Source organism: Drosophila biarmipes, chromosome 3L, assembly GCF_025231255.1.
Source record: "Drosophila biarmipes strain raj3 chromosome 3L, RU_DBia_V1.1, whole genome shotgun sequence".
NCBI classification, from domain to species: domain Eukaryota; kingdom Metazoa; phylum Arthropoda; class Insecta; order Diptera; family Drosophilidae; genus Drosophila; species Drosophila biarmipes.
The window spans coordinates 18165181-18189350 of record NC_066613.1 but is presented as its reverse complement, the minus strand read 5'-3'; the positions used below and the strand labels follow the sequence as shown (position 1 = coordinate 18189350).

Below are 24170 nucleotides of genomic sequence, written 5' to 3'. Positions count from 1 at the left end.
GTCACACCGCGCGGCACAACAGCGAAAACGAAAACCAACCGGACGTGCTTGGCCGTTGAGTTTTGATTTGCAATTTCGACGCGCAGCCGTTGACGCGTGCCCTTTGAGTGCAATTCGCCTGGATTGTTTATCATTTCGTTAGTGCAATTGCTTAAACAGGTACGCGTACTAGTGGCAAGAAGAAGAAGAGGACAAGGCGACGCTGCCCTTGCGCGTATATGTGTGTGTGTGTGCCTGCGTGAGGATTTGAGACTTTGCGCGCCGCTTTTTAATTGAGTTTTTTGAAGAGGAAAGAAAGCAAGAACACAAAGATGATGCCCGCTAAACGCTCGAAAACGGCGTCGAGTTAATGAAAGTAAATAAACGAATCGAGTACAAACGAATTATTTGTCTCCTTGTGCGTTCGTTGTGTGTGTTTGAGTGTGTCGTTGGCGCTGCCTTTTGTGTATGTTCCACGAACTATTCGCCCTCGAAATATAAGGAAGATCCCTCGCAATGGAGACCATTGAAGAGCAGTCGAAGTGCGGTGAGTACCGGGGGCGCTGGGGGGGCGTGGCAGGTCCACATACCCCGCGAATATTTAATTTTTCAATGTCGCCCGAAGGGTGGTCGCCGAAGGGGGTGGCGCGGGGCGAAACCACAGTCGGGGCCAAAAGATCCTCATAAAAAATGTCGACTATAAGTACATGTTTTTTTGGTTTGTTTATGTGTATGCGTGTGACCAAAAAAGCTACGGCAACGCGTCGCCGTTTTTTAATCTTATTTTCTGAATTTATTTCGGTGTAGAAAATATTTATCGCTTAAATGTCTGCTTTTTTCACTCTCCCTCTCTCTCTCCCTCTCTCCGCCGGCACTGTACCGAGCATCACAATAACAACAAGAGCTGAGGCGCCCTAACTGTAGTGAGAGTAAAAATAAGGATAGGCGACAACAACAACAGAGATCAGTTCCTGTTGTCAGTGATGCCTGCTTAGCGGTTTCTAGCTAAGGAATTGAGTCCTGATTCTACTTTGAGACAACATAGTCAGAATTTCAAATATTTTAAATTCATATGAAAAAATTGCTCGAAATCATTTGTCAGCGTTGTGTTTAAAACTTAGTAATTTCTTGATGAAACAGAATTTGTATTATTTTGGAAAAAGTAATTTCCAAAAACATTCAAACTTAAGATGACGCATTGAACTAAGTCTTAAGTTATCTAAATTCTCTAAATTCAGATTATGAAAATTTGAGAATTAATTCCTCAAATCATAAAATAAATAAGCCCCGTATTATCTATAGGCAATTTAAATTTTTATATTTTCTTCTTAAAAACCTTATGTAAACTCCCGACAATCGGTAACTTTAAATGCCCTTCAGTTTCATATCTAATTTAAAGGTTGATGCCTTACAAGTACGTGTAAATATGTTGGGGGGAACGAATTTTTCCAACGGCCGGGATAAACAAATAAAAATATAATTAAATGGCATTTGGGCCTAAATTTGGGGCGCAAATAATACAAATATCAAATAAAAGTTTATAATTTGGTTAGGTTTTATAATCAGGAAAACATCATGGAATCACTTGGCTTTGATGTTGTTTAGCCTCGAAATTGAGCTACTTTTGGAATGGCAAAATGTTCAGATACTCTTTTGTCTGCTCCGGCATTTCCCTCAGGTAGGAAGATCTTATCCCGCTCTTCCTGCCCTTCCTTGCGCAGGATCTTTGGTCCCTACTTTCCACTTTTTTCGTCTCTGTTTTCACCGGGAGATTTACCTACCCCGCCGATCGCCTACCTCGTATTCCTTTTACACATGTTGACAGGCCGCACATGCCTATATCGTATAAACTATGACTATATAGTCTGTAGCCCGTGTTTTCCGTCCCTCAATGCTAATGGCATTTTACAGGCCCCGCAGACCTTCGGCTCTGCTCTTTTTCTACGTCAAGGCTTCCGGGGGATACGTAATTTTATTACAAGACAAGATTTTTCTTTGATGACTGTCTGTGCTGTTTGACAAAATCGGCTACACAGCGAAAAATATCTATCGTTAATGTCCTTGCATTTAAATTATAATTTTTAAATTTTACATTTTGGGTTAAAATAAAATTAAATGGCGGTTTCTCTCTGAATAACATTAACGTTTTTTAACTTTAAAAAATTTTAAAATCCGAAATGGCAGGCTGTTTATTAATAGAATTTCTTCATAAAAAAGTTAGAAAGACTAAAAGACTATTAAACATTTTTATTGTTGCATTATAACCCTTATAGACTACATACTCTTCGAAGGATATATTTTGTGTTTTGTAGGGAGGCCGACCGCCCATACAACCCCGCACAGCCCTCTTTCACCGATGGCTTTTCATTTCTCAGATGCCACTCAATTAGTTTTTCATCATGTATCTGGCAGGCAGCCAGCGAGGAAAAAGGCAGCGAAGAAATAACAACAGCGGATTTTAGCTCAGGCCGAAAGGAAGGAAATTCCCGAATGGCGAAAAATGGTGGCCGCCACCTGTGAGTTTCTGCACTTTTCCCACACTCGGACATTTCGCTGACCATCCTTGCGATTTTTGTACCTTCCTCACAACATGAGCCACCACCTGTGGCTATGCAAAGTGCGATTTGAGGGGTTCTCAGCGACCGTCCTGCAGTTAGTCAGGTTTTAGAGCCCGATCCTCGAGGATCCTCGCACAAAATGCTGCACTTACCGCTCGTTCAGTTCAACTTTGGCAGCCACTTGGGCAAAAAGAGCAACAAAGTGGTCACGGTTCGGCGACAATCCTCCTCCTACTTCACATATGCCGCCGCCGAGGAAGTCAAGCAGGCGAAGCTCCGTCAGGCTGCCCTGTGTCAGGTGTACGAGGATTTTACAGGTATTCAGGGAGTCCCAGTTAAGCCCTCCAGGTACTCCTCTCAAGGGTTGATTTTGTTGGCGAGAGCAACAGGAATAATATTGCCATAGCGAGAGGGAATCCTAAGTAGGGTACCGACTCGAGTGAATCATCCAGACATCGAGGAACACTTGAAAAAGGTGCTGGAACAGGCGAATCAACATGAATTCTAAAACATATCAGTTTCGTTGGAAAACATTAAATGTCGTGCTGAAAAAATATTTATTTAACCGCCATCAAAGCCATTCGTGGAAGTAATAAACAATCCTTAAGAACATTACTGCATAAATCTGCAAATAGCACTTAATTATTTGGAATACATCAAATGATATGGGAGTGTGTAAATCAAACAAGAGGCTATAAAGTATTAAATGTGTGAGCACTTCTGAATGGCTTTACGATTTCTGCATTCCCCGGCTGCACATAGCCTATCAATACTTTTGTTAGACACCACATTCCTGAGATATTTCTACCTTATAAACATCTTGTGGGTCCATAAATCCGGCGTTTTCCATTAGGTAATCTGCATTGTTCATCGCTTGTTTGGGGAATGCATATCTGGAATATCTATTTATCTGAAAATACCGAAACGTCAGAGGGAGAATACGACACGAACTGCAGTTCTTCTGCTGCAGTTTCCTGGACTTTGTTCAATTGCACAAGTGGCGAATGTCTCGCCAGGCACAGATACGGATACAAGTGCTGGCCCGCAGCTCTACAGATATAGATACGTGTATATAGATGCAATTGGCATCGGTTACAGCTGCACAATTCTGGATAAAATTAATGCAACAAAGCCGCCGCCCGCCGCCTGTGGTGGGCCATCTTCCATGTGTTGTGTCCATGTCGATTGGGGGTAAATGATTTGCACTTGAAAACATTCGCTAGCCCTAGTATTCCTCTCAGTTCCCCTCAGTTGGCATACCCTACTTTCGCGCTGTGTCAAAAACTAAGTATGCGGACGAAGGTCGCTCTTTTCGGCGGCCCAAGGAATCGGCACAATTAAAATTGATGTCAACAGCTCGCAATTTCCCCGCTTAATGATCGACAGCGCATTGCTGGGGATTGCGCTGACCATCCTCCGATGCCACCTCCTCAAGGGGTTCTATTTTCGTTAGTCGCCCTGCTAAGTTTCCTCGCCTTTCTTTGTTTTATTTTGCACAGTTTTCCTCGATCTCTTTTTTCCTGTCTGGCACTCACACTCAATTGCATAAACAAACAAATCCACAAAATAGCCATAAATCAAACAGAATCTTTTTCCAGTCCCCTGTAAACAATAGTTGGACGGAGGTGTATGGATTCTTAAGTTGGGAAATACCAAAGCATCCGGTTATTAAAGAAAAATGTTGAAAAATTCCTTTCAAAAAATAATGATCTTGTAAATGGTTGGTTGGATAATAAAGTTTATTCGGGATTCCAAGTTTTTATAAATATTGATACCATTAAGTATCACGGAAAATACCCGTTGAAATTGTAAAAGATCTATTATATCACAGGAAATGCGCCATAAAATTTTTGAAAGTTCGTTATAATTGAAGTTTAGATACCTTATATCACAGGTAGTCCCCCATTCGACCCGCCTTATTGACCTGCACTTATTTGCTTGATTTATGTCCGACATGCACTTAACACCATACCATCGCCTATTTCTGGCTTTTTGGGAGCACACACAATGCCTGTTTTCTGATTTTCTAATATTTTTTCCATTTGTTTCGCCCGCCAGAGATGTCCATTACAACGCTGCCCACGCGAATCTGCCTGGTGGGCGCAGTGGGACAGGATGCGGACACGCTGCGGGCAGCCGAATCCTTTGGCCTGCCCATCGTAACCTCGGACACGGGCATGGACTTCCTCGGGGAGTCCGAATGGCGGACCTTCTACGTGCTCGACGACTTCGAGGGTGCCAGCTTCGAGGCGATACACAAGCAGAAGGAATGGTGAGTACTAGTCACCGGCACTAATAATAACCCGGTGGCAGCAGAAGACCAAGAAGGCTGCTTAATTTAGACAAAACGGGTGGGCACAAATCTGTCACATGTGGCCAGCTGTCCGCCCCCTCCGCGCTTCCTTTTCCTCTGTAAACCCACTTTTTGGCGCTGCGAGCAGCCCAGTCAAGAGCCATTATCATAGCCATCATTATCATCATGCTGAGCCGCAGCAAAATGAGTCTGAAATCGAGACACACGCACGGGGATACTGCCTCCTCTCCGATTTCCCCCTTGGGATCCCAGCGATTGCAAGATTGACAGCGTCAGCCATGCGCCAGATACACCAGAGCAGCTCCTCTGCCTTCTTCCTTCCGATTCTATACCCTTTCTCTAATATTTAGAAAACACTCTCAACGTTCGGGGTGCTTCCCTGCCACACATTTCAATTTGTCTGTGTTTATAAATTGCTGACGTAAATTCATTTCTAGGAGGGTAATTGCACTTTCCAGCATGCACAAACTAATTTCAATAATGTCTATCGATGTTGGTCGTTTATTAATCGGCTGTAATGTTAGCAATAAAAAAAATCCATAGATTGCCACTTCTCGCTTACAATACACAAAAATCTGGTGTTATGCTTAAATGCATTTTCAAGGAACACAAAAAGGTTGCACCTGTTTTATGTAAACATTATTTGGTTGCTTGTAAAAACATTCGAATGAGCAAGAAAAGTGCACATCAAATTATTATTTATGTCTCATAAATAGGTTAGGTGCTTTAAAAATAAGTAATTTAGCCTTGTTTTAATCAGAGGTTAAAGCTTTTCAATTGTGTTTGCAAAAATATTAAAACTTATTTTTAACAAAATCAGTGTAATGAGGTCAGGGTTGCTTAGAACCAGAGTTGTCATTTTCACTAAAAAGCCAAAGCAACGCTGTAACTTTTCAGTGTGACCAGTCAACATTACTTATTTTAAAATATGTATAGGAGTGTATTTTAAGTGAATCTTTATTATTAATATGGTTAAATATTAACTTATGATAAAAATTGAAATATTTTATGTTGTTAATTCCGAAAAATTATATTTTCTGTTTTCCCAGAATATTCCTCTTTGAAGGGTATTTCCTACTTCAACCCGTCGCAATAAGCTTTCCAATATTTTTTCGCTTGCTACAAATTGTTGTCAAATTTGAAACTTGCGCAAATGTTTGCTCTTCTGCTCTATATGTACGTTGGGTCCGGTTTGGTATGGTTCGCTTCTTGATTTTTTGCACGCTTGATTAATTTGCCTGCTGCGTAGTAATAGCCTCAAATGACACACACGCTTTTGATCCCACCCCCAGAGCTCTTCCCCAATTTGTTGGCATTTTTTTGGGGACCAACCTCTGCCCTGTCTCATTAGTGATTAGCCATAATTTTGCCATACTTTGGTTAGCATTTATTTACGAGCTTCATTTTTGGAGGTCACCAAATGCGTTTAAGTTGTTATGAATTAGAGGGGTCGGTGGGCGTCTGTTTTCCGTTTCATGTTTTAGCAACACGCTCTGCCTGTAAGGAAACAGGCGAAAAATGCGAAAAAAGCCAAAAAGTATCTCCTTCTCTTCCCATTAAGAATTATTATTTATTTCATAGATTTTCATTCATGTTTCGGTTCGTTTTGTTATTGCACTTTGTATTTGTTTTTCACCACTTTTTTCTGCTCGCCAAATGGGCGGAAAATAAAACGAAGCTGAGGTGCCCATAAGTTGTTTTTCCGCTGAGCTAATTATATTTCATGTTTCACATTTTTTTATTGTATTTTTCCATCTATAAATTTAATTGATATTCGCTTATAGAAGAACATAAACTGGAATTAAATTTGGAATTTGTTTATCACTTAGAAAGACTGTGTGGAAAGTTTATTAGCAGCCTGCGTTGTTATTTTTGTTTATTTTTTAAATAAATATGCACTTTCATAGTTTGTTTTTGTCAACTGATGAAAATAAATCGTAACTCTTTATTACAGGTGCTCTTACTTTGATCATTAAAATTTATATAACACATCTGAAGATTTTCTGTGCTTTGACAAAGTTCATTCTTGGTTTATCCCCAAATATAAACAAAGGTGCAAATAGGATTATCTTGTTTTTAATTTAATGATAATCTCCTTAGAATGCACATATTAAAACATCAATAATAAACAAAAAACATCAGAATATAAAACACATTATTGAAATGGCTTTTATATTGAAATTTTCACATGATTTCCTTTTGAGAAAATATTATATAATGTGAAATCTTAATTAGCATGCACTACCGTTTATTGCACAAAGCGGTTCTGATTAAAAGTACACAAAACTCAATGGGAAACCGAAGAAATGTTAATGAGATGTTCCGAGAATTCCCAGAAAAGTGGAAAGAATGACCGACGGCACTTTAACGGCCACTTAACCTCGCCCAAAATGATGCCCCAAAGATCTTGTTAATCGTTGTTCCCAGCATGGATATACATTCTGAATCATAGGAACGATCCATCCGCGTAATGGGGGAAGTCTCTGAGCATTTCATTGCCTATTTTGGGGACATAGCGAGCTGAGAACGAAAATTATCTTAGGAATATAAACAAATAAAACGCTGGCATGACAATCGCAAATAGTATTTCTTCTACCGAAATCGAAATGAATCGTTTTTGTTTTTATTTATTTCTTACAAATTTTTTGCGTGAATTTCTTGGGGACTGACTTCTCTGGGAAAGCCGAAATCTCTGGTGCCATTGGCCAAGTTTCCTCTGAATCAAATCGAGGAGGTGGCATTGCAGCAATCTCTTGGCGCCAAGAATCTAGAGGAATTCGTGTATATTCAAATTGGGCGATGTCAAATCAACTCGAGAGTGTTGAAAGCAGCGTTTGTGGGAAAAAACGGAAATTCTTTGACATACGAAAGGAAAATATAACAAATCGCACAAAAAAGTTCAGAATTTATACGTTTTTATTGAGGCATTTATATGATGTGTGCCTCGCTGTGCTTACATATACTTTAAATATTTATTGTATTTCTGCGGGCGAGTATATAATTTATAAGTTTTGATATGGCTTATTAATTGAGGCAGAACGGGAAAGAGTCCGCGAACGACATGTCATTGACTGTTCTATAGTTTTGACCCTCGCAAAGTTCGAGTGCCCCGTGGCCAGTCAAAGATCGGCGCACTTTACAAAAGCATCGCCAGCTCCTAGAGATGGCAGATCATCCATTGTCGAGGCCGAAACCCCCAGGCCCCCAGGCCCCCAGATCTCAAGATCCCCCGATCCACTCCAATCCGATCATCTCGCATTTTGTTGTCGAGCACGCGCTGCGCATTTTTATGCTTTGACTAAGCAGCAGAATTTCCCTGGGTTTTCCTTGGATCCCGAAGAGAAATATTTAATTGTTCTGGGGAATTTCATTTATTTTCTCGCTGCTGCTGCTGCTTAAATATTTGTTTGGCTCAACTCTCTTTGCATTTCACCTGTCTCCGATGGAATTCTTTGTTTACTGTCACCTCTCTTTCAGGCGTTTATTTTGCACACTGAGAAAAATATTATATTGGATAGCTGAGCAAAGTTTCGTAGAAAAATATTTATTCTTTGCTTTAAAAAATGGTCAAACATTTTTAAAAATTACAAACAAATATTTAGGACGATAGGACCAGGTGGTATAGTATTATATTAAACATATATTAATATTGTGTAAGTAAAAACATTTTATTGGACTTTCGATCTTTAGAAATAATCCTCTTTAGAAAGAAAGAACCTTTGAGATTCTTTTCCTCTGTAATTTGCACATTCTCCAGCTGAGAGAGATGTTTGCACTTCTTATAGGAATATATCACGCTTGTATAGCATTTGCCACTTATGTGCCACATTAAGTGATGAGGAGAGAACAAGCTGAAAAGTGGGGAAAACCGAGGAGGCGGGGGGCAGAAGGAGCCGAGCGGGTGGACCGACCGCCGGGTGGCATGTCAGGCATTTTCTATTTCCATTTTCCACTCGCTCGCTGCCGCCTCATCGTTTATTCAATAATTTTCCCAAGCAACGAGGCTGGCAGTTGTGTTTGTTTAGTTGCCCGGATAGAATCATAAACTCTTGTCGCTCGGTTCCTCCTCCGGCTGTATTGTCCCAGCCCATTCGTATTCTGGTGCTCTGAATCAGACCAAATCGTTCCGTTTGCCCGCGACAAATATTTGAGCATATGGAAATGCTCCTTTGTTGGTCAGGTTAACTGAACCTAACAGCCAGAATTGTGGGTGAAAAGTGTAAAAAGAAAATGTAAAATGATATGATAGTCGTTGACTTAGTGAAAGTGAAGAAAGCAACAGGAAGTCAGCTTGCAAACAGTCTAAGAAAGTGAAAGATCAAGTGAAAATGGATCTAGTGGAGAAAACTGCCAAGGGAAGGTGGAAATTGTGAGTGTCAATCAAGGAAACTATCTACATTATGATAGTCAAGATCAAAATTGTAAAACCCACGGGAACCAAATTTCTCTTTGCTTAAATCTATATAATAGACCTCTGGAATTCGCAAAGAAATGTTAAAACAGAAACATTTAATGCTAAGAATAGAATGCCTCATTCACAGGCTGTGAATGGATATTTAAAAATACAAATCTTTAGCTGAGTGCTATCCATGCATATCTCCCTTTAAGGATTCCATACCAAAGATTCATTCATAAATTTCTACCGAAATCAAGAGCATTACTCAATGCATGCACGGCGAATTGTTTTCGAATTCCCGCCCATAATTATAATTGCGCCTTGACGAGCCACATGAATAAATGTACAAATTTTAAGTATCATAAATACATCCCCCTACGCCCACAAAGTGCAGTCGAAATGTGGCAAACAATGCTCGACATGTCAGGCTGCGTCAGCTTCCGCTCGATTGATTTGTTTATAAGAACTTCCGGCTTTTGCCAGTTGGGATGCGCGGATTGGAGTGGCCCGGGAATGGGTTGAGGATGGGCTGGCTATCCCCAACAGCTGTCGTTGTCCGGTAGGGTAAACAAAGAGCCCTTAGTCAGATCAGTGGGTTCTTCAGTCAAAGTTCGATATAGCGGAATCATTTGTGTTCGAAATGCAAACGGGCAGGGAATATACCGATACCGCCGTTACCGATACCCAACCGATTCGAATAGCAGATTGTCCAAAATGGTAATCAGAAGAGCCCTTACTCAGTCAAATTAGATCAGCTTCTTTAGTCAAAGTTCAATAAAACGTAATAATTTGAGTTCGAAATGTAAACGGTCATGAAATAAGCTGAAACCGAAACCGTTACCGATACCTAATCCGATTCCCAACCGTTTCGAAGTGATTATGATCAGTGCGAGTGCAACTAGCAAGGTCAGGTGGGACATAAAATCCAGTAAAGTGTCAATAAAGGGGAATCCTTTGTATTCAAAATGCAAACGTGCAATTATTTCCGTGATACCAAAACCGATACCCAACCGTTTCGGAATAAATTATGGCCAGTGCGAGTGCAACTAGCAAGGTCAATTGGGACATAAAAACCAGATTGCCTTGCATAACTCAAAAGTGTGCCACATAAATATTTAATTGCCTCTCCCTTTATATCACTTGCAGTATTCTGGGCCCGCCGGCTTTGAAGTATGCGGCCGAGATGAAACAGACACTGGGCCAGAATTCGCGGCCCATTTACAATTACGCGATGCGCGGCGTGGTCACTTGCTTCACGGGCATACGCAAGAAGGATGAGCTGGTGAGTGGAAGTCGACTCGGGACTTCTCTACAAAGGTTAAAACTAATTTTTAAAATATTTAATTGTTTATTCCGCAGACGAAGCTGGTTAATCTGATTCACTCCATGGGCGGCTGCATCAAGAAGGACCTGAACACAAAGACCACGCATTTGATTTGCAATCACAGTGGCGGCGAAAAGTACCAGTGAGTTCTAAAGTCAAAAAAAAACCTAGTGCACCCAGTATGCAGATGGTTTTAACTATTCTCAATACTAAAATCCGGTAATCTTGTTTTTATAGGTACGCCAAAACCTTTCGGTTGACCGTGGTTCGTCCTGCTTGGGTGTTTGCCGCCTGGTCGGATCGCAATTCCCTGGAGTTCGACGCCACGCAGGAGAGCTTCACCAAGACGCATCGCCTGAAGGCCTTCGAGGGCCAGAAGATTTGCTTCTTCGGCTTCGCTCCCGAGGAGCATCAGCACATGGTGGATGTACTTTTGGAGAATGGAGGCGTTTGCGCCGAACTCGACGATCCGGAGTGCTCACATGTCGTGAGTCTACCATTTATATTACTAAATGCTAAGATGCAAGCTTTTTTTTGGGTAGTTTGGAGTTTGTAGTTTGCATGCTTGGTCTTATTTATGCTGTACTTTCTGCTTTTTTGGCCGTCTTAAATGGCTGATTTGGTTTACCCACCAAAAAAACCTAATCCGTGTGTCTTCCAGGTGATGCCCAATACGGGCGCAGTATTTACAAGCACTAGCACTAGCACAGATACTAACCCAAGCACCCTAACCAATCCACCCGAATCCCAAAACCCAGGCAGTAGTTCATCGCAGGCGGAGGGCGAAGAGCAGCAGCTGGCTGAGGATCTTGAGCAGGCTGTAATCAAAAAAGAGGAACTATCCCAAACGGAAACAGACAAGGCAATGGCATTGCATCTGGATGATCTGAAGCAGGAGCAGAAGGAGAATCACGCCTTCGACGACGAGGATGATATACACTTTGACGAACGCCTCTTTGTGGAGGCTGCAGATATGGGAAACCATGGCGATGATCAGTTGCCCGAGTCAGATGAAGAAGACTTAGAGGAGGAACAGAAACCCAAAGTGGAGGAGGAGGCTGTAAAGGAAGCGGAGGCCGAGGAAGATGTCCAGGCCAGCACGCCAAAGACCAGTAAAATAAGAACTAGCTTAAAAGCTGCCACTCCCCTAAGCTCGCCCGAAATGGATGGCATTGTGCTGGACTTTGAGAGCACCACCCAGAATATTTCGCCCATTCTAAAAGCTATTGACGAGTGTGACCTGGAGTCAGATGATCTGCCAGCTTCGGAGAATGACCTGAAGCGCAAGAGGGACAGCTTCGACAACGTGTCCCTGATGTCGGTGGACTCCTTTGCGCTGCCAGCGAGCACAAAGAAACCCAAACTCATACGCACTGGCTCCATTTCGAGAACCCTCCGGCGATCCGTGAGCTTTGTGGCCGAACCCCTGATGAAGACCCTACGACCACGCCGCAGTTCCGTGGCCGATGCCTCCAGTTTCATTGGCAGCGAGGCCGCCGACAATTCCATATGCTCACTGGCCTCCTCCATCAATTTAACCCTTAACGAGTCCATTCGAAAGCCAGTTAAGGAGAAGCTGCGCAGCTTTTGCGGCAGGATAACGAGGAGCAGCAGTCGCCGGACGGACAGAGGTGTCGACGGCACTCCGGAATGTGCCACCCAACTGGATAGTGGTTTCAAGACCCCCAAAGCCCCCAAGCTCAGATCCACGGCCACGCCGAAAACAGCCAAGCGACTCTTTGGCCCCGTCTCCGGCGTTGTTTCCGCTTTGACCCTAACTAACCCAACCACACCCACCCAGAATCCCATCCCGAATCCCACTGCCACTTTGGATGTCAACGATGCGTCCACCCACACATTCGCTTTCTGTGCTGCTGCCGTCACGCCTGCCATGCCACCATCATCATCATCATCGTCATCTCCCACATTATCGACTTCGATCGCTGTACATAGCTCGGTGCTAGTAATTAAGTCACCCGAAGAGTCGACAACGAGGCGATACAGCGCCGCCCACAAAGAAGAACCCGTGCCAATGGTACTTTTGAAATTCATAAGTGGTTTCCTTAAGGATCTTAGTGGTCCATTTAAAAAAATTACTTTGGAACGGCAAAGATATAGAAGTGGCAAGATTACAAAGGTTTTTTAGACCCCTGAAAAGGGTTCCAAATATGAGTACACAAGCTGGAAATGCTCAGGAATTCATGCATTTTATAAAAGAAAATGCCAAACATTCATCTTGTATCATATATTTTTTCATGATCTAACATTTTAACACACCATTTTCAGCTTATGTGTTTCATATTTTGTAGCTATATTTCTTCATTTCATTTGCAAGAAGTATCTCAAAAATCTGATTCGCCTCTCTTCCATGTTGTTGAGTTCAATAAACTATGTATGTTCGAGCATTTTTAACATTATTTCAGTTGCTGTGCGCCGCGACTCACCTCGATTCCCCGCCCATCCACCAGTCAGCCTCCTTCTATCCCAAGTCCCAAATGTTTTGTTAATTGTTATTTAATGGTTATGCCGTAGCTTAAGTCACAACCCATATAACATCTAATTTGGTGCGGTGTCTGGAATTTCTTCTGTAAATAACTCTGGTTTCCTATGGTCTACTCACTATTTTTTCCTGGCCAGCGCACACTATAAAAGAATATACACAACCAAACACAGCAGCACAATAAATATTGGAATAACATTTATTCGCAACACACACAAAACACACACCCCGCACTCTATCGTTCAGCTTGAATAAATGTTAAAAATGCCAACTTGAAAACAACGTAGATAAATAGATTGAAACAATAAGACAAATGGAGAGGAGAATAGAATCGAGCAAACCTTTTGCCGCCCGTCTAGCACGAGCTGTTGCGATTCCTACGCATTTGGGTGGCTTATTATTATATCTGGATGGACTAACAAATATTTACACAAATGTTACTCGTTCGCGGGGCACAAAACAATTTGCATTTATGTTCCGTAGCTTCACACTTTTGCCTCGTTTCATTTGCGTTCGCCAAGATCTTTGCCGTTTCAAAGTGCTGCCAAAAATGTGCACTAAAAATGTTTTGTTTGGCCTTTTTGCATTTGATGAATGTGTTCAAAAATTTATTGTGCCTGCTGCTGCTGCTGTGCCGCCGAGCTATATCTCTCTATATATACCATCTATATAGACGCTTGATTGACTTCGTTTCGTATATAATCTAAATTAGGCAGCAAACAAAACATTTTTGCGATCTAGCACATTGATTTAAGTATCGAAAGGTTGGATCGCCGGCATTAATCGTCATGTTCTTCTCCTTGCCGTTCAGGTGGTTGAAGAGCGGTCTGAGAAGAAGCCGGAGCCCAAGAATAACCACACGCACATCCTGAAATCAGACTGGTTCTGGTATACCATACAGAATGGCTATGCCAACGAGATGGACTATCTGTTTGGCGACGTAAGTATAGGTCACTTATAGAATTGTTTTAATTCCGAAATTAACCCTTGATTATCTTCTACATTTTGCAGTATTTGGACAGCATTACGAATACGCCGAATACAGATCGTCGGGACTCGTTACCCATTAGCTTTAACAAGCGGAAACGCAAGCGTTTCTCGCAGCGCATTGCCCTGGAGGGCACTCCCTTGGGCTCTGGCAAGCGGCGCTCCTCCGTCTCGGATGCCGGTCACCTGTCCTTCGACTGCACCTCTAGTCCGGATAAACTGGAGTCGGAAAAGCTGCTGCATGCCGAGCCGGAGGCGAATGATGCCACGCCAGCCAAGAAATCGATGCGTTTCAACCACTTTATGGACTTCTTTACCACGGAGTCCAACTATGTGGGCATATTGGATACCATTCTGAATGTATGTTGAAAAATCCTTTGTCAAACCATTAAATTCCCATTTGAGTTCCAAATTCACTCATAAATTCCCTCCCCATTTGCAGCTCTTTAAAAACAAACTTGAGGAGTTGGCCGAGACCAATGACCCCCTGCTCAACAAGTCCGAGATCAAGACCATCTTCGGCAACTTTCTGCCCATCCACGAGGTTCACCAGAGCATGCTGGAGCATCTGCGCAAGTTGCATGCCAACTGGCGGGAGGACTGCCTCATTGGCGACATCATCATCCAACATCGCGACGAACTGATCAAAGCCTATCCGCCGTACGTGAACTTCTTCGAGCAAATGAAGGAACAACTGCAGTACTGCGATCGGGAGTATCCGCGTTTCCACGCCTTCCTCAAGATCAATCAGACGAAACCGGAGTGTGGCCGCCAGGGCTTGCAGGATCTGATGATTCGGCCTGTGCAGCGGCTGCCCAGTATCAGTCTGCTGCTGAATGACATCCTGAAGCACACGAGCAGCGGCAATGCGGATCACGGTCGATTAGAGGAGGCACTGAAAGCCATCAAGCAGGTGACACTGCACATCAACGAGGACAAGCGGCGCACCGAATCGCGCATGGCCATCTTCGATATATTCAACGATATCGATGGTTGTCCGGCGCATTTAGTGAGTTCAAATCGCAGTTTCATCTTGAAGTGCGAGGTCAACGAGCTCTCCGACTCGCTGAGTGGTCGGGGTGATAGCCTGGTCCTGTACCTGTTCTCCGATTCCATCGAGCTGTGCAAGCGACGTTCCAAGGGATTCAATACCGCAAAATCGCCGAGCACAGCCAAGACGCATAAGCATCTCAAGCTGATATCTCTCAATACGATACGGCTGGTGATCGACATCTCGGATAGTCCGCGGGCATTTGGTTTACTCTTGAGGGGTGACAAGGAGAAGCTGTATACGTTTACGATCAGCGACGAGGAGACGGACAAGTCGGTGTACGTGAAGAAGTTGTGCAACCAGATCGCAGCTCACACCTGCCGAACAGATGCGGTGAGTAGAAGACTACTGCATGCGCTTAAACTGTGGAACTTATGTTTTTGTTCTTTCTTTGCAGGACAAACTCTTGATTTGTCGCACCTCCCAGGAACTGGAGGTGGACATAAGCGATGTGAATGTCAGCACGCTGAGCAAGGCCTTCAAACTGGCGGCCAAAACGCGACTTAAGGTGGGTTCTTTAATGAAATTGAACGTTTGCAACTTTTCTAATTCATATATTTACTTTGTCCTCAGGTGGGTCGTGCCTTCTCCTTCAACAAGACGCCCAATAAGCTGAAACGGGCCGTGTCCACCATGATGACATCGCCCTTTGGCAGCACCAACTCCCTGACGCCCGCCTCTCAGCTGGCCCAAATGCGTTTGGCCAGCTGTACGAATATAAATGTGTGTGAAAGTAGAGAACATCGAATGGGACACAAAACTAATTGTTAATTTTAATATTCTAGGAGGTGGATGATGAGGACTGTGCAAGCATGCGAAGCAGTTCACCGTCGACGCAATCCGAGATGCTGGTGGTGCCGCCACTCTCCGTGCAACCCACGCGGAAAAACAAGGCCGTTGTGGGCCGCATTTAAAGCTGCTGATGTTGAGATGTTGATGACTCTGCAGTCAATTTGTGTATTCCATTTTTGAAGTCTCTTCTTTAAGGAAGGGACTCCGCTTGCAGTGCTATTCCTTGGGCATGGGTGGCCCATGTCCGAGTGCTGAATGCAACCTTCGAATTCGTAATCTCACAAAACAACCAGAAACCAATTATCACGCGTCCAATATTGTTTAGATTTTAAAGTGTATTGTTAAGTTGCACCTGTCGATGTGGAGCTGGCGAATGTTGAAGCGTTCGGCCGAGCGGCCATCGATTGACCATGATTAACTTGTAAATAGTTCTCCATATATGTGTACTCCCGTGCCCGAATAATTGTGTCGCGTCGCTAAATGTAACCAACTACTCATTGCAGTGACTAGGGATCGCATTCACGCACGCACCGAACGATCGATTCGAATGGGTTTCGGTCGGATGATCGCCACACCGCAACAAGCTGTGAATGTTTACTGAGTAAATTTTTTAAAAACCCTATCTTACTATATTGATAAAAACTCAACGATTTTGCTTGAGCAGGCATTTACGACCCTAAGTCGTAAGGCATTCAAAAGCATGATGATGTTTAAGTTAATATATGAACCACGATTAAAAAAAAATATTTTAAAATCAATGCTTTATTTACTCTTAATGTGAAAAGGGTCAGATTAGGCAAAGAATGTAGGAAAGATATCCCAAGAAATGCCACTAATAAGCATACGAAATTTTGTGCTTTAATTTAGATATTCAAACAATTTTGTTTAGGCATTTCCAAGTAATCGTTCATAAACACTAAGCCAATCTCATCTTCCACACGTACGAATCTGGTGTATAAAAATACAAATATAATAACGTAGAGGACCTTCAGCACTCCCTTTTCAGAGAGTGTAAACCGATTTGACGCCCGAATTGATTTTGCACATGGCATCGGAATGGAGCTGGTATTGCAGATTATGGGATTGCAGTTGCAGAAGCATCTTCAGCTTCTGGCCAATCTCTAGGATGGCCATTTCGTTGTTGCCATTGGCGGTCCAAACAGCTGTAGAGGAGAGCGGTTAAATAAGTTAAGGTGGAAGGTATATGGGAAACTTGCAGATCTTGTTGCTTTTGGCACGTATGTTAATGACGGCGCCGCAGATTTCGTCAGAATGGTCGAAGGTTTGTCCCACCATCATGAGGAGTATGTCCAACCAAATGCGATCCAGTTCCAGCTTGGCACTTTTGCCCACGGTGACCAGCCAGCGGCCTCCCTTGATGTTGGCCTCATCCTCCCACATGGGCCTGGAAGGGAAGGTACTATAATATCCACAGATAAGTCTAAAATGATCCCATACTTTATGTCCTTCTTGAACATGGAGTAGTCGCATCCAATCTTCAGCTCCGATGGGGTCTTGATGGTATAGTACAAGCTCCAGAAGGTCTCCACACTGTCGATCTGAGTGATCTCGTTCAGCATGTCCTTCCAGTGCTTGGAGCGATCGTTCTCCAAATACCACAAAGTCCACACATGCTCCAGGGGATGTCTGTACTCCACATGGTACAGCTCGTCGTCGATGATCTCCTGGTTTATGCTCTCCGGCGGGACACCTTCCTGATTCGGATGCTCCTCCAGATTCTCGAGCTGCTGATGCTGATCCTGGTGCTCCTTGAACTCGAAACTCTGCACTTGTGCACTGGCCATGATGTTGGTTATGAATTTTTTTGCTTCGCTACAAACAGATTACTTTAATTTATATGTTGACCTCAAGGGCTGTGGGTCTCAACGAATTTTGTGGCGATTCGAGTGGGAATTGCTTACGGTTAACCAAAAATACTTTAGCACATTTTTCTAAGACCTAAACGAAACGTATCGAAAAGAAGGATATCTAACATTGACAACCAGTCATCGTTTGACAGTAAGTACAAAGCATACTATGCAGGTGTGTTATATAAATTATTTTTTATTCATTTATAAATACTGCAAAACTTAAGACAATCGAAATGTACATACGGTTAAAATAGAAATGCGCGCTTGGTTCTTAAAAAAATTAAATGATAACATGTACGATTTAAAATTAAGCACTCTTTAAAAGTGGTCAACTAAACACTAAGCGGAGGCACTAGAGAAAAACAAAACTAAGAAGCTACGGGGTATACAAAATTAAATAAAGGTTCAAGCCTACTTCAAAAACAATTTTCGAGCATGTCGATTTTTATAGTCCTTCAAAAATGGTTTTGAAAATAGATTATTCAGCTTTTTAGACCCAAAGTACAGCGGCTGCATCTTCGTTTGATAGAGTGGAGAAGCGCTGGTAGCGATTCGCATTGCGATATGTTTTCGAGGGCGATTGACTGCTGGATATCTGAGCCTGCACTTGAATTTGACTCTGAGTTTGCATGGGCAGTCCTACCATGTTTAGCCCAGATTTTAGAGTGGAGTTCCTGCTGTCCGAGGACATGGAGACCCGTCTCTGGCTGCCATTCATCAGGGTGGAACTCAGGGGCAAGCCCACGTCGTGGAAGGAGCTAATCGAACTGAAACCACTCTCATCCTCGGTACTGGAACCGCTCTGCTTACTGCTGGTGGGCTTGATACTACTGCTGCTGATGGCTATGTTGCTGGCGGTGGTCGGGGTCTGGGTCTCCTCATCCGTCTCCACTTTCGAGGAAGAGGAGGCCGTCGAGGAGATGGTGGAATGCACGGAACTGTCGGTGGAGCTGCGCAGCGACAGCCTCGAGTCCCTCATGTTGTTGGCCCGCAGAAAGATCAGTTCCGCATTGGATTTTCCGGCCGGCGATGGGGCCTCCAGAGTGGCATTCATGATGCTTGTGGAATTGTGCAACGGTGGTGTCAGCAGCGTCATCACCGAACTGGTTTTCCCCTTGCACAGGCGATGATTTCCCGAGGGAAGCGATGAAATGGAGGCCAGCGAGTGACGCGGCTGCGTGAGATCCGGCTGCTGTTCGGAGGTGTGCAGCAGGTTCCTGATGGTTCTGGCCAGCCGGAAGGCCTCCTGGTTCAGCTTCTCCTCGGCTGCCTCTGGAGCTGTCAGACGTGCCTTGCAGCCACCACTGCCACCGGATTTCTTCGGAGAGCGACGCCTATTTGTGAGGGGGGAAAATAGAGTTGTTTATTTAAAATACATTTTTCTTTACTCCACTGACTTACTTTAATCAAATTGAATTTAAAAATGTAAAATAACCTGTAATTTAAACTTAAGGAGCCCAAAAGTATGCACTGAATAATTCATTGTACTTCTGAGTTAATAGTCTGTTGTTGCATACTTTTAGACACCTTAGACTTTGGATTAGATTTCAAAACCTTAGTAGTCTGTGTTCCAACCCTGAAAATTAGTATCAAGTGGTTAAATAACATACCTATTATGTTATTTAATACCAAATATTCCCAATTTTCAGTCTCTTAGTAATGAACCACAATAAGTACTAATTTCTCCTCACCAGGTAAAATCCTTAAAGGCATTATAGCTGCCAGCTGGCGCAATCGTCTCGTAATTATGCTCCTCATTCATGGCATGCATTGATTTATTCAACACCAAATTGGTACTGCTCCGTGCGCGCAGATACGAGGCGGATCCGGCACTGGAGGCGTCATCATCTCGGGCATCGCTCTGCAGGGAGCTGTTGCCCACCCCGTGGACATGGTGGAGACTCTTGGAGCGGGCGATCTGCTCGCCATTGCGATGGGTCTGCTGGAGTTGCTGCTGCACCTGGTAGCGCTCGAAGAAGCGGGCCACCTCCTCCATCACCGCGCGGTACATCTCGCAGTTGGTTTCGGTCTGAAATAGAGGTTGAATTAGTTAATAGAATTTTATACCATTTTTTCCATAATTTCTATTAAACATTTATCCTTTTTATCACCTATTTGTTAATAATTAGATATCTTTTGACATCCTTTGCTTATATTTGATCAAAGATTCCCTTTTCTATTTTTTTTTCTAATAACATTGATTATATTTTCGAAATGTTACTCCTATCGATAGACACATTTCTGGCCAACTCATCCAACTTTGCCCCAATGTGCCAGGTCATTGCTTTGACACTTTGATAATGCATTTGAACCGATGACTTTAATTTATTATTTATGTTAATTGTAAATGATTTTGCTTGGCAGCATACATTTTGTGGAGCAGCGGCATGGGCATCGGCATCGGCAGCATCATCAGCCTATAAAAACTTTCACTTGATTTGTTATCTCGCCTCTCACTCTGCGCATTTCTCTGCGGCTTTGTGCTGTGTGGGTCTTTGGGCCATTCCAGCATCTTTGGCCAAGTGGGGGAATGTCGCCTTTGGTTAACTTCTGTGAGCCAAATTGTCTAATTATCAAAAGCCATTCGAGTCTATGGCGCTTGCCAAATTGGCAGAGACCTCAAAAAGGCGTTAAGATTGCCGATTGCCGTCACCTGGCACACGCCCACCTCCCACTTGAAAATTGGCCAAAACGGGTGGGTATGTATTTATATATATATATATATGCATACATATATGTGCGGCTTTTCGGGGTGGGCTTCACACGATGCCAAAATAGTTGGTGTCTGGCTGATTATGTAAGCTGAGGCGATGCAGTGATGCGGTTGTTGTTGTTGTTGCTATTGCTATTGCAACGCTGGAAAATTGTTACTAATTTTTCATTGGACGTTTTTCCGTTTTCGGAGTTTTTCCTACTGCGTGTTAGCAAGAGGTTTTCATTCGAATTACGAACTGTTTTCGTGTGTCTGAGATTTATTTGAAAATTATGTGGAAATGTGCTGCTACCGCTGCTGCTGTATTTGATTTCGATTTTGTTATGGCTTGTTTAATTTCATTAATGCCCAAAGTGTTTCAGCAACTGGAGCTGAGAGGATTGCTTATTCGGAACGGATTCGGAATCGGAATCGGATTCACACTCAGATTGAGATTCGCTTGGCTGGGCAGCAGCTTCCCATTCGACGCATTTCCTGGCTGCACCGGTTGGTTTGGTTTTTGGGATCTCCCCGCTGCATAAATTATTATATATCTATCGACTCTATAGAGACTACGCACAATCAATCAATCAATCTGGCCAGGGTTCCACCCACGCCTTTTCTTTTCGATTATAATGGCTTAAAGTTTTTCCACGCGGTTTTCCTGCCTTCTAACCCAGTTTTCCGTTGGCCAAACAAGAAACGGACCAAACTGTGGAAAATATTTATCGTTTGCTTTGTTTTCTTTTGCAATTTTCCAAGGCGCAGACCGCCGGCTTTCCAAGTCAACTTCATTGGGGCTCATTTAAAGCGCATTAAATCGAAATGAAAGCGTAAATATTTTCGCTCTTTCAGCGGCATCCGTTGGGTGATTATGCGTTGCATAGAATCGCCTCGAATTGAAAGTGTTTGGCGGGGAGAAACCGACCAGGTTGCAGCCCAGATATGAGACGTGAGTGCCGAAGGTCATCTCATCGGTTTCGAGTTCAGAGTTCGATTCGGTCAATTGGGAGCAAAGTCGGCTTAGTGGACTGGTCTAGTTTTCGACCGGGGAAAATCACAGACAGTTGGGAAAATCTACTTGTGGACCAAGAGAAAAGTGAGTGAGTATTTGAAATATTTAAATAAAATATAGGGGTCTTCAATTGAATTATTTAAATATAATATTTTACTTAATATATTTAAAGAGCGGAAACCCAATATATGCAATAGGATATATCTTTGAAAACTTATTTTCTATATATAATAATTTCTATTAAGTTCTCACAACCTCTCATAGCCTTTTTTTGCTTCCTACATAATTTAACTACATTATCTGCACACGTATAATTTGTAAATTCGCAGCTACTTTAATCAGTTCAATCCATGTGAATGCCTCCAGAATTCCTGTTCCCCATAGCCCAAGTCACTTCATTGATGGCCAACTTATTATTACACACCATATAGATAGCAATCAGAATGGTTTGATTCAATCTTGCGCTTCTCACTTTTACGGTGGAGTTTCAGAAGGCAGAAACCCGTCAGCTCCATTAGCAACCTTTTGTGAGGAAGTATAAAATTAATGCAGCTGTTGGCCGAAGGAAATGGTCGAAAGACAATGAAAGACACGATGACCAGAGACCAAAGACCAGAACAAAGCAATATACACATAGAAGAGCCCGACCGACCACGCTGCGAGTCTATAATTAAGCGTCAGAGAAGAATTCCGCCGCCTAATTGCGATGGGGCAAGGCACTTTGCCCTAACTGGGGGGAATTACGGTGAAAGGAAGTGGCTCGATAGGTGCACATGGATAAAAAGTGTAATAATAAATTATAGTAACATTTAAACAAATTATTGATCGAAAATTATATTAACATTTCTTTATCAAAAATGTTATACATAATTCTCTATCAATATATTATAAACTATATAATATAACGATATCTCTATTTGCTTGGTATTTAAAATACCAATTTGTATGAAAAATTGCATTGTATTGAAATCTGATATTTTAACCATCTTAACAAAGATCTTTATCAACAAAGGTATATGTAATATAATACTGTATAGCTTAAGAAATGTTTAGAAAATTACCTACGTTCTGTTCATAAAAGAATAAAGTATTCATGAATATTTTTAAGATCTAATGAAGAGTCGCATGTATTTCATGTTGATTTTGAATCTTTTCTAAACATTTCAGTGTAATAGAACCGAACCTAACAAGCGACCCCGTCTGCTTACGGAATCGTTCCCCACATCTCTTACATTTCCATTTCCATGCCGATTCGAGTAAATTAAGCGTGAGAACTATTTAAATAAAAAATGCTAGAGACAGGAAAACAGGTTGATCCAAGGAGGGCAACAGCAGTTGAGATGGGGATGGGGTTCGGTGGGTTGCCGGGCTGATTTGGCACTTAACATAGTTTCCTCCGCTCGAGAACAGAAATCACCAGTCACGTTTGTGTCTTGAGTCTTTTGTTTGGCCTGCCGGATTTCTTGGCCTGCCTTTCACCGGCTCATTTACTCACCTGTTTCAATTGCCAATGCAATGTATCCACCTGATTCTGCAATATGACAGCCTCGACATTTAGTTGATGTTGTTGCTGCTGCTGCTGCTGCTGCTGCTGGTGGTGGTGGTGCTGCTGCTGCAGATGTTGTTGTTGCTGCTGGTGGTGCTGATGTGGCAAGTCGTAGATGTGGCTCTGGATGTGGTGGCTGGGTGCGGCGGCCAAGATGTTGGCATCCTGCAAATGTTGTCACAAATAAATACATATATGGATAAGTAAAGGCAAAAATGTCTGCGAAAAATGCGCGTTAAATTAGCTGGGCAAAGACGAAAATTGCAATTTGAAAAATGTTGTCAAAGTGTTGGACAACCACCCAGTGGCTGGTTTGCTTTTAATGCGAAATTGCGCACACCAAAAAACAAAAAAAACACAAGCCACCAAAAGCGGAAAGGCTCGGGTGAGCAGCTTCAACACTAGCCAGCCCCCTGGCCAAAGTTGTACAATTAATTAGAGAAAATTATTTACACAATACCCTCCTCCTTGGTATACATACTCTTATAAATTTTTTAACGTTACTCTACACACTGCTTGGCACTAAATTTCTGGTATACTTAACATTTTCCACATTTAATAAGGCTGTGGATGCGAGCTGGCTGGTCAAGCGCATAACCCGTTTGTCTCTGCCTAACCATGTTTTCATATTACTTTGTTTTTATTTTGCCTATTTTTTTATGTTCACGGTTTACTTTTTCTTTTATAACATCATTTTTTCCAAGACTTTGACCCACAACTCGCAGAAATAAATGGGGGAAAAATAAAGAAGGGTATTATGACAAATTAAGAAATGCCTAAGAGGTTACTACATATGTGTGGAAAAAGTAAGTAAGCTAAAATATCAAAAAACCAAATTCTATTTTTATTATTAAACAAAAATTGCTTCAATGTCAATGTTCAATTTTACAAACAACGAAACAGTATTAAAATTAGACGAAAAGTAAATAAAAGAAAACCCGACAAAGACAATTACTCTTCAGGTTACCTCATAAATCACTCGAAGTCCGACCTCCAGTATTTGGACCATCTAAAGTGATGTAATAGCTTTTAGCCCACTTTCCACGCCCACGCTCACGCCCATTGCCCAAAAGACAAATTACCAAAAAACAAAGGTACGGACGTAAAAAATTATGAATTTTCATCAAATTTGATTGCAAATGTTT

At 42.5% G+C, this 24170-nt stretch overlaps 3 protein-coding genes across 7 annotated transcripts in view; 1 reads left to right on the top strand and 2 right to left on the bottom strand.

The window, feature by feature from the left end:
• Nucleotides 1-378: 378 nt before the first annotated feature.
• LOC108034971 (protein ECT2) lies at nucleotides 379-16659 on the top strand. Of its 5 annotated transcripts, XM_017110284.3 has the most exons (12): nucleotides 379-526; nucleotides 4596-4809; nucleotides 10394-10529; nucleotides 10607-10713; nucleotides 10809-11058; nucleotides 11233-12606; nucleotides 13883-14011; nucleotides 14083-14418; nucleotides 14501-15442; nucleotides 15507-15617; nucleotides 15683-15832; nucleotides 15895-16659. In XM_017110284.3, the coding sequence occupies exons 1-12, from the start codon at nucleotides 496-498 to the stop codon at nucleotides 16021-16023; spliced, it is 3909 nt and encodes a 1302-aa protein (XP_016965773.1). In that variant the 5' UTR covers nucleotides 379-495; the 3' UTR covers nucleotides 16024-16659. The 5 variants fall into 5 exon arrangements, with proteins under 5 accessions (XP_016965773.1, XP_050742483.1, XP_016965775.1 ...); XM_050886526.1 differs by lacking the exon at nucleotides 11233-12606; XM_017110286.3 differs by lacking the exons at nucleotides 379-526; nucleotides 11233-12606 and adding an exon at nucleotides 2644-2854.
• Nucleotides 16660-16737: 78 nt separating this feature from the next.
• On the bottom strand, nucleotides 16738-17914 carry LOC108034970 (eukaryotic translation initiation factor 4E1). The gene is made up of 4 exons (XM_017110283.3): nucleotides 17824-17914; nucleotides 17360-17734; nucleotides 17119-17306; nucleotides 16738-17064 (listed from the first exon to the last, which is right to left on the bottom strand). Exons 2-4 carry the CDS (start codon nucleotides 17704-17706, stop codon nucleotides 16904-16906), a joined length of 696 nt encoding a protein of 231 aa, XP_016965772.1. The 5' UTR covers nucleotides 17707-17734; nucleotides 17824-17914; the 3' UTR covers nucleotides 16738-16903.
• A 104-nt stretch (nucleotides 17915-18018) lies between these two features.
• The window catches only part of LOC108034967 (G-box-binding factor), a 28213-nt gene continuing 22061 nt past the window's right edge, over nucleotides 18019-24170 (bottom strand). The window contains exons 2-4 of the mRNA XM_017110279.3: nucleotides 22975-23190; nucleotides 19464-19801; nucleotides 18019-19106 (exon numbers count right to left, since the gene is read on the bottom strand). Of these exons, the coding sequence (XP_016965768.2) occupies nucleotides 18263-19106; nucleotides 19464-19801; nucleotides 22975-23190 (1398 nt within the window). The 3' untranslated portion in view covers nucleotides 18019-18262. The remainder of the gene's footprint in view (nucleotides 19107-19463; nucleotides 19802-22974; nucleotides 23191-24170) is intronic.

Coding starts and splice junctions, on each gene's coding strand:
- LOC108034970 (XM_017110283.3), bottom strand. CDS start 17,706: ATGGCCAGTGCACAAGTGCAGAGTTTCGAGTTCAAGGAGCACCAGGAT. Junction 17,307..17,359: donor ATGTTCAAGAAGGACATAAA/GTATGGGATCAT, acceptor CTTCCCTTCCAG/GCCCATGTGGGAGGATGAGG. Junction 17,065..17,118: donor TGCCAAAAGCAACAAGATCT/GCAAGTTTCCCA, acceptor TCTCCTCTACAG/CTGTTTGGACCGCCAATGGC.
- LOC108034971 (XM_017110284.3), top strand. CDS start 496: ATGGAGACCATTGAAGAGCAGTCGAAGTGCG. Junction 11,059..11,232: donor ATCCGGAGTGCTCACATGTC/GTGAGTCTACCA, acceptor TGTGTCTTCCAG/GTGATGCCCAATACGGGCGC. Junction 14,419..14,500: donor TATTGGATACCATTCTGAAT/GTATGTTGAAAA, acceptor CCCCATTTGCAG/CTCTTTAAAAACAAACTTGA.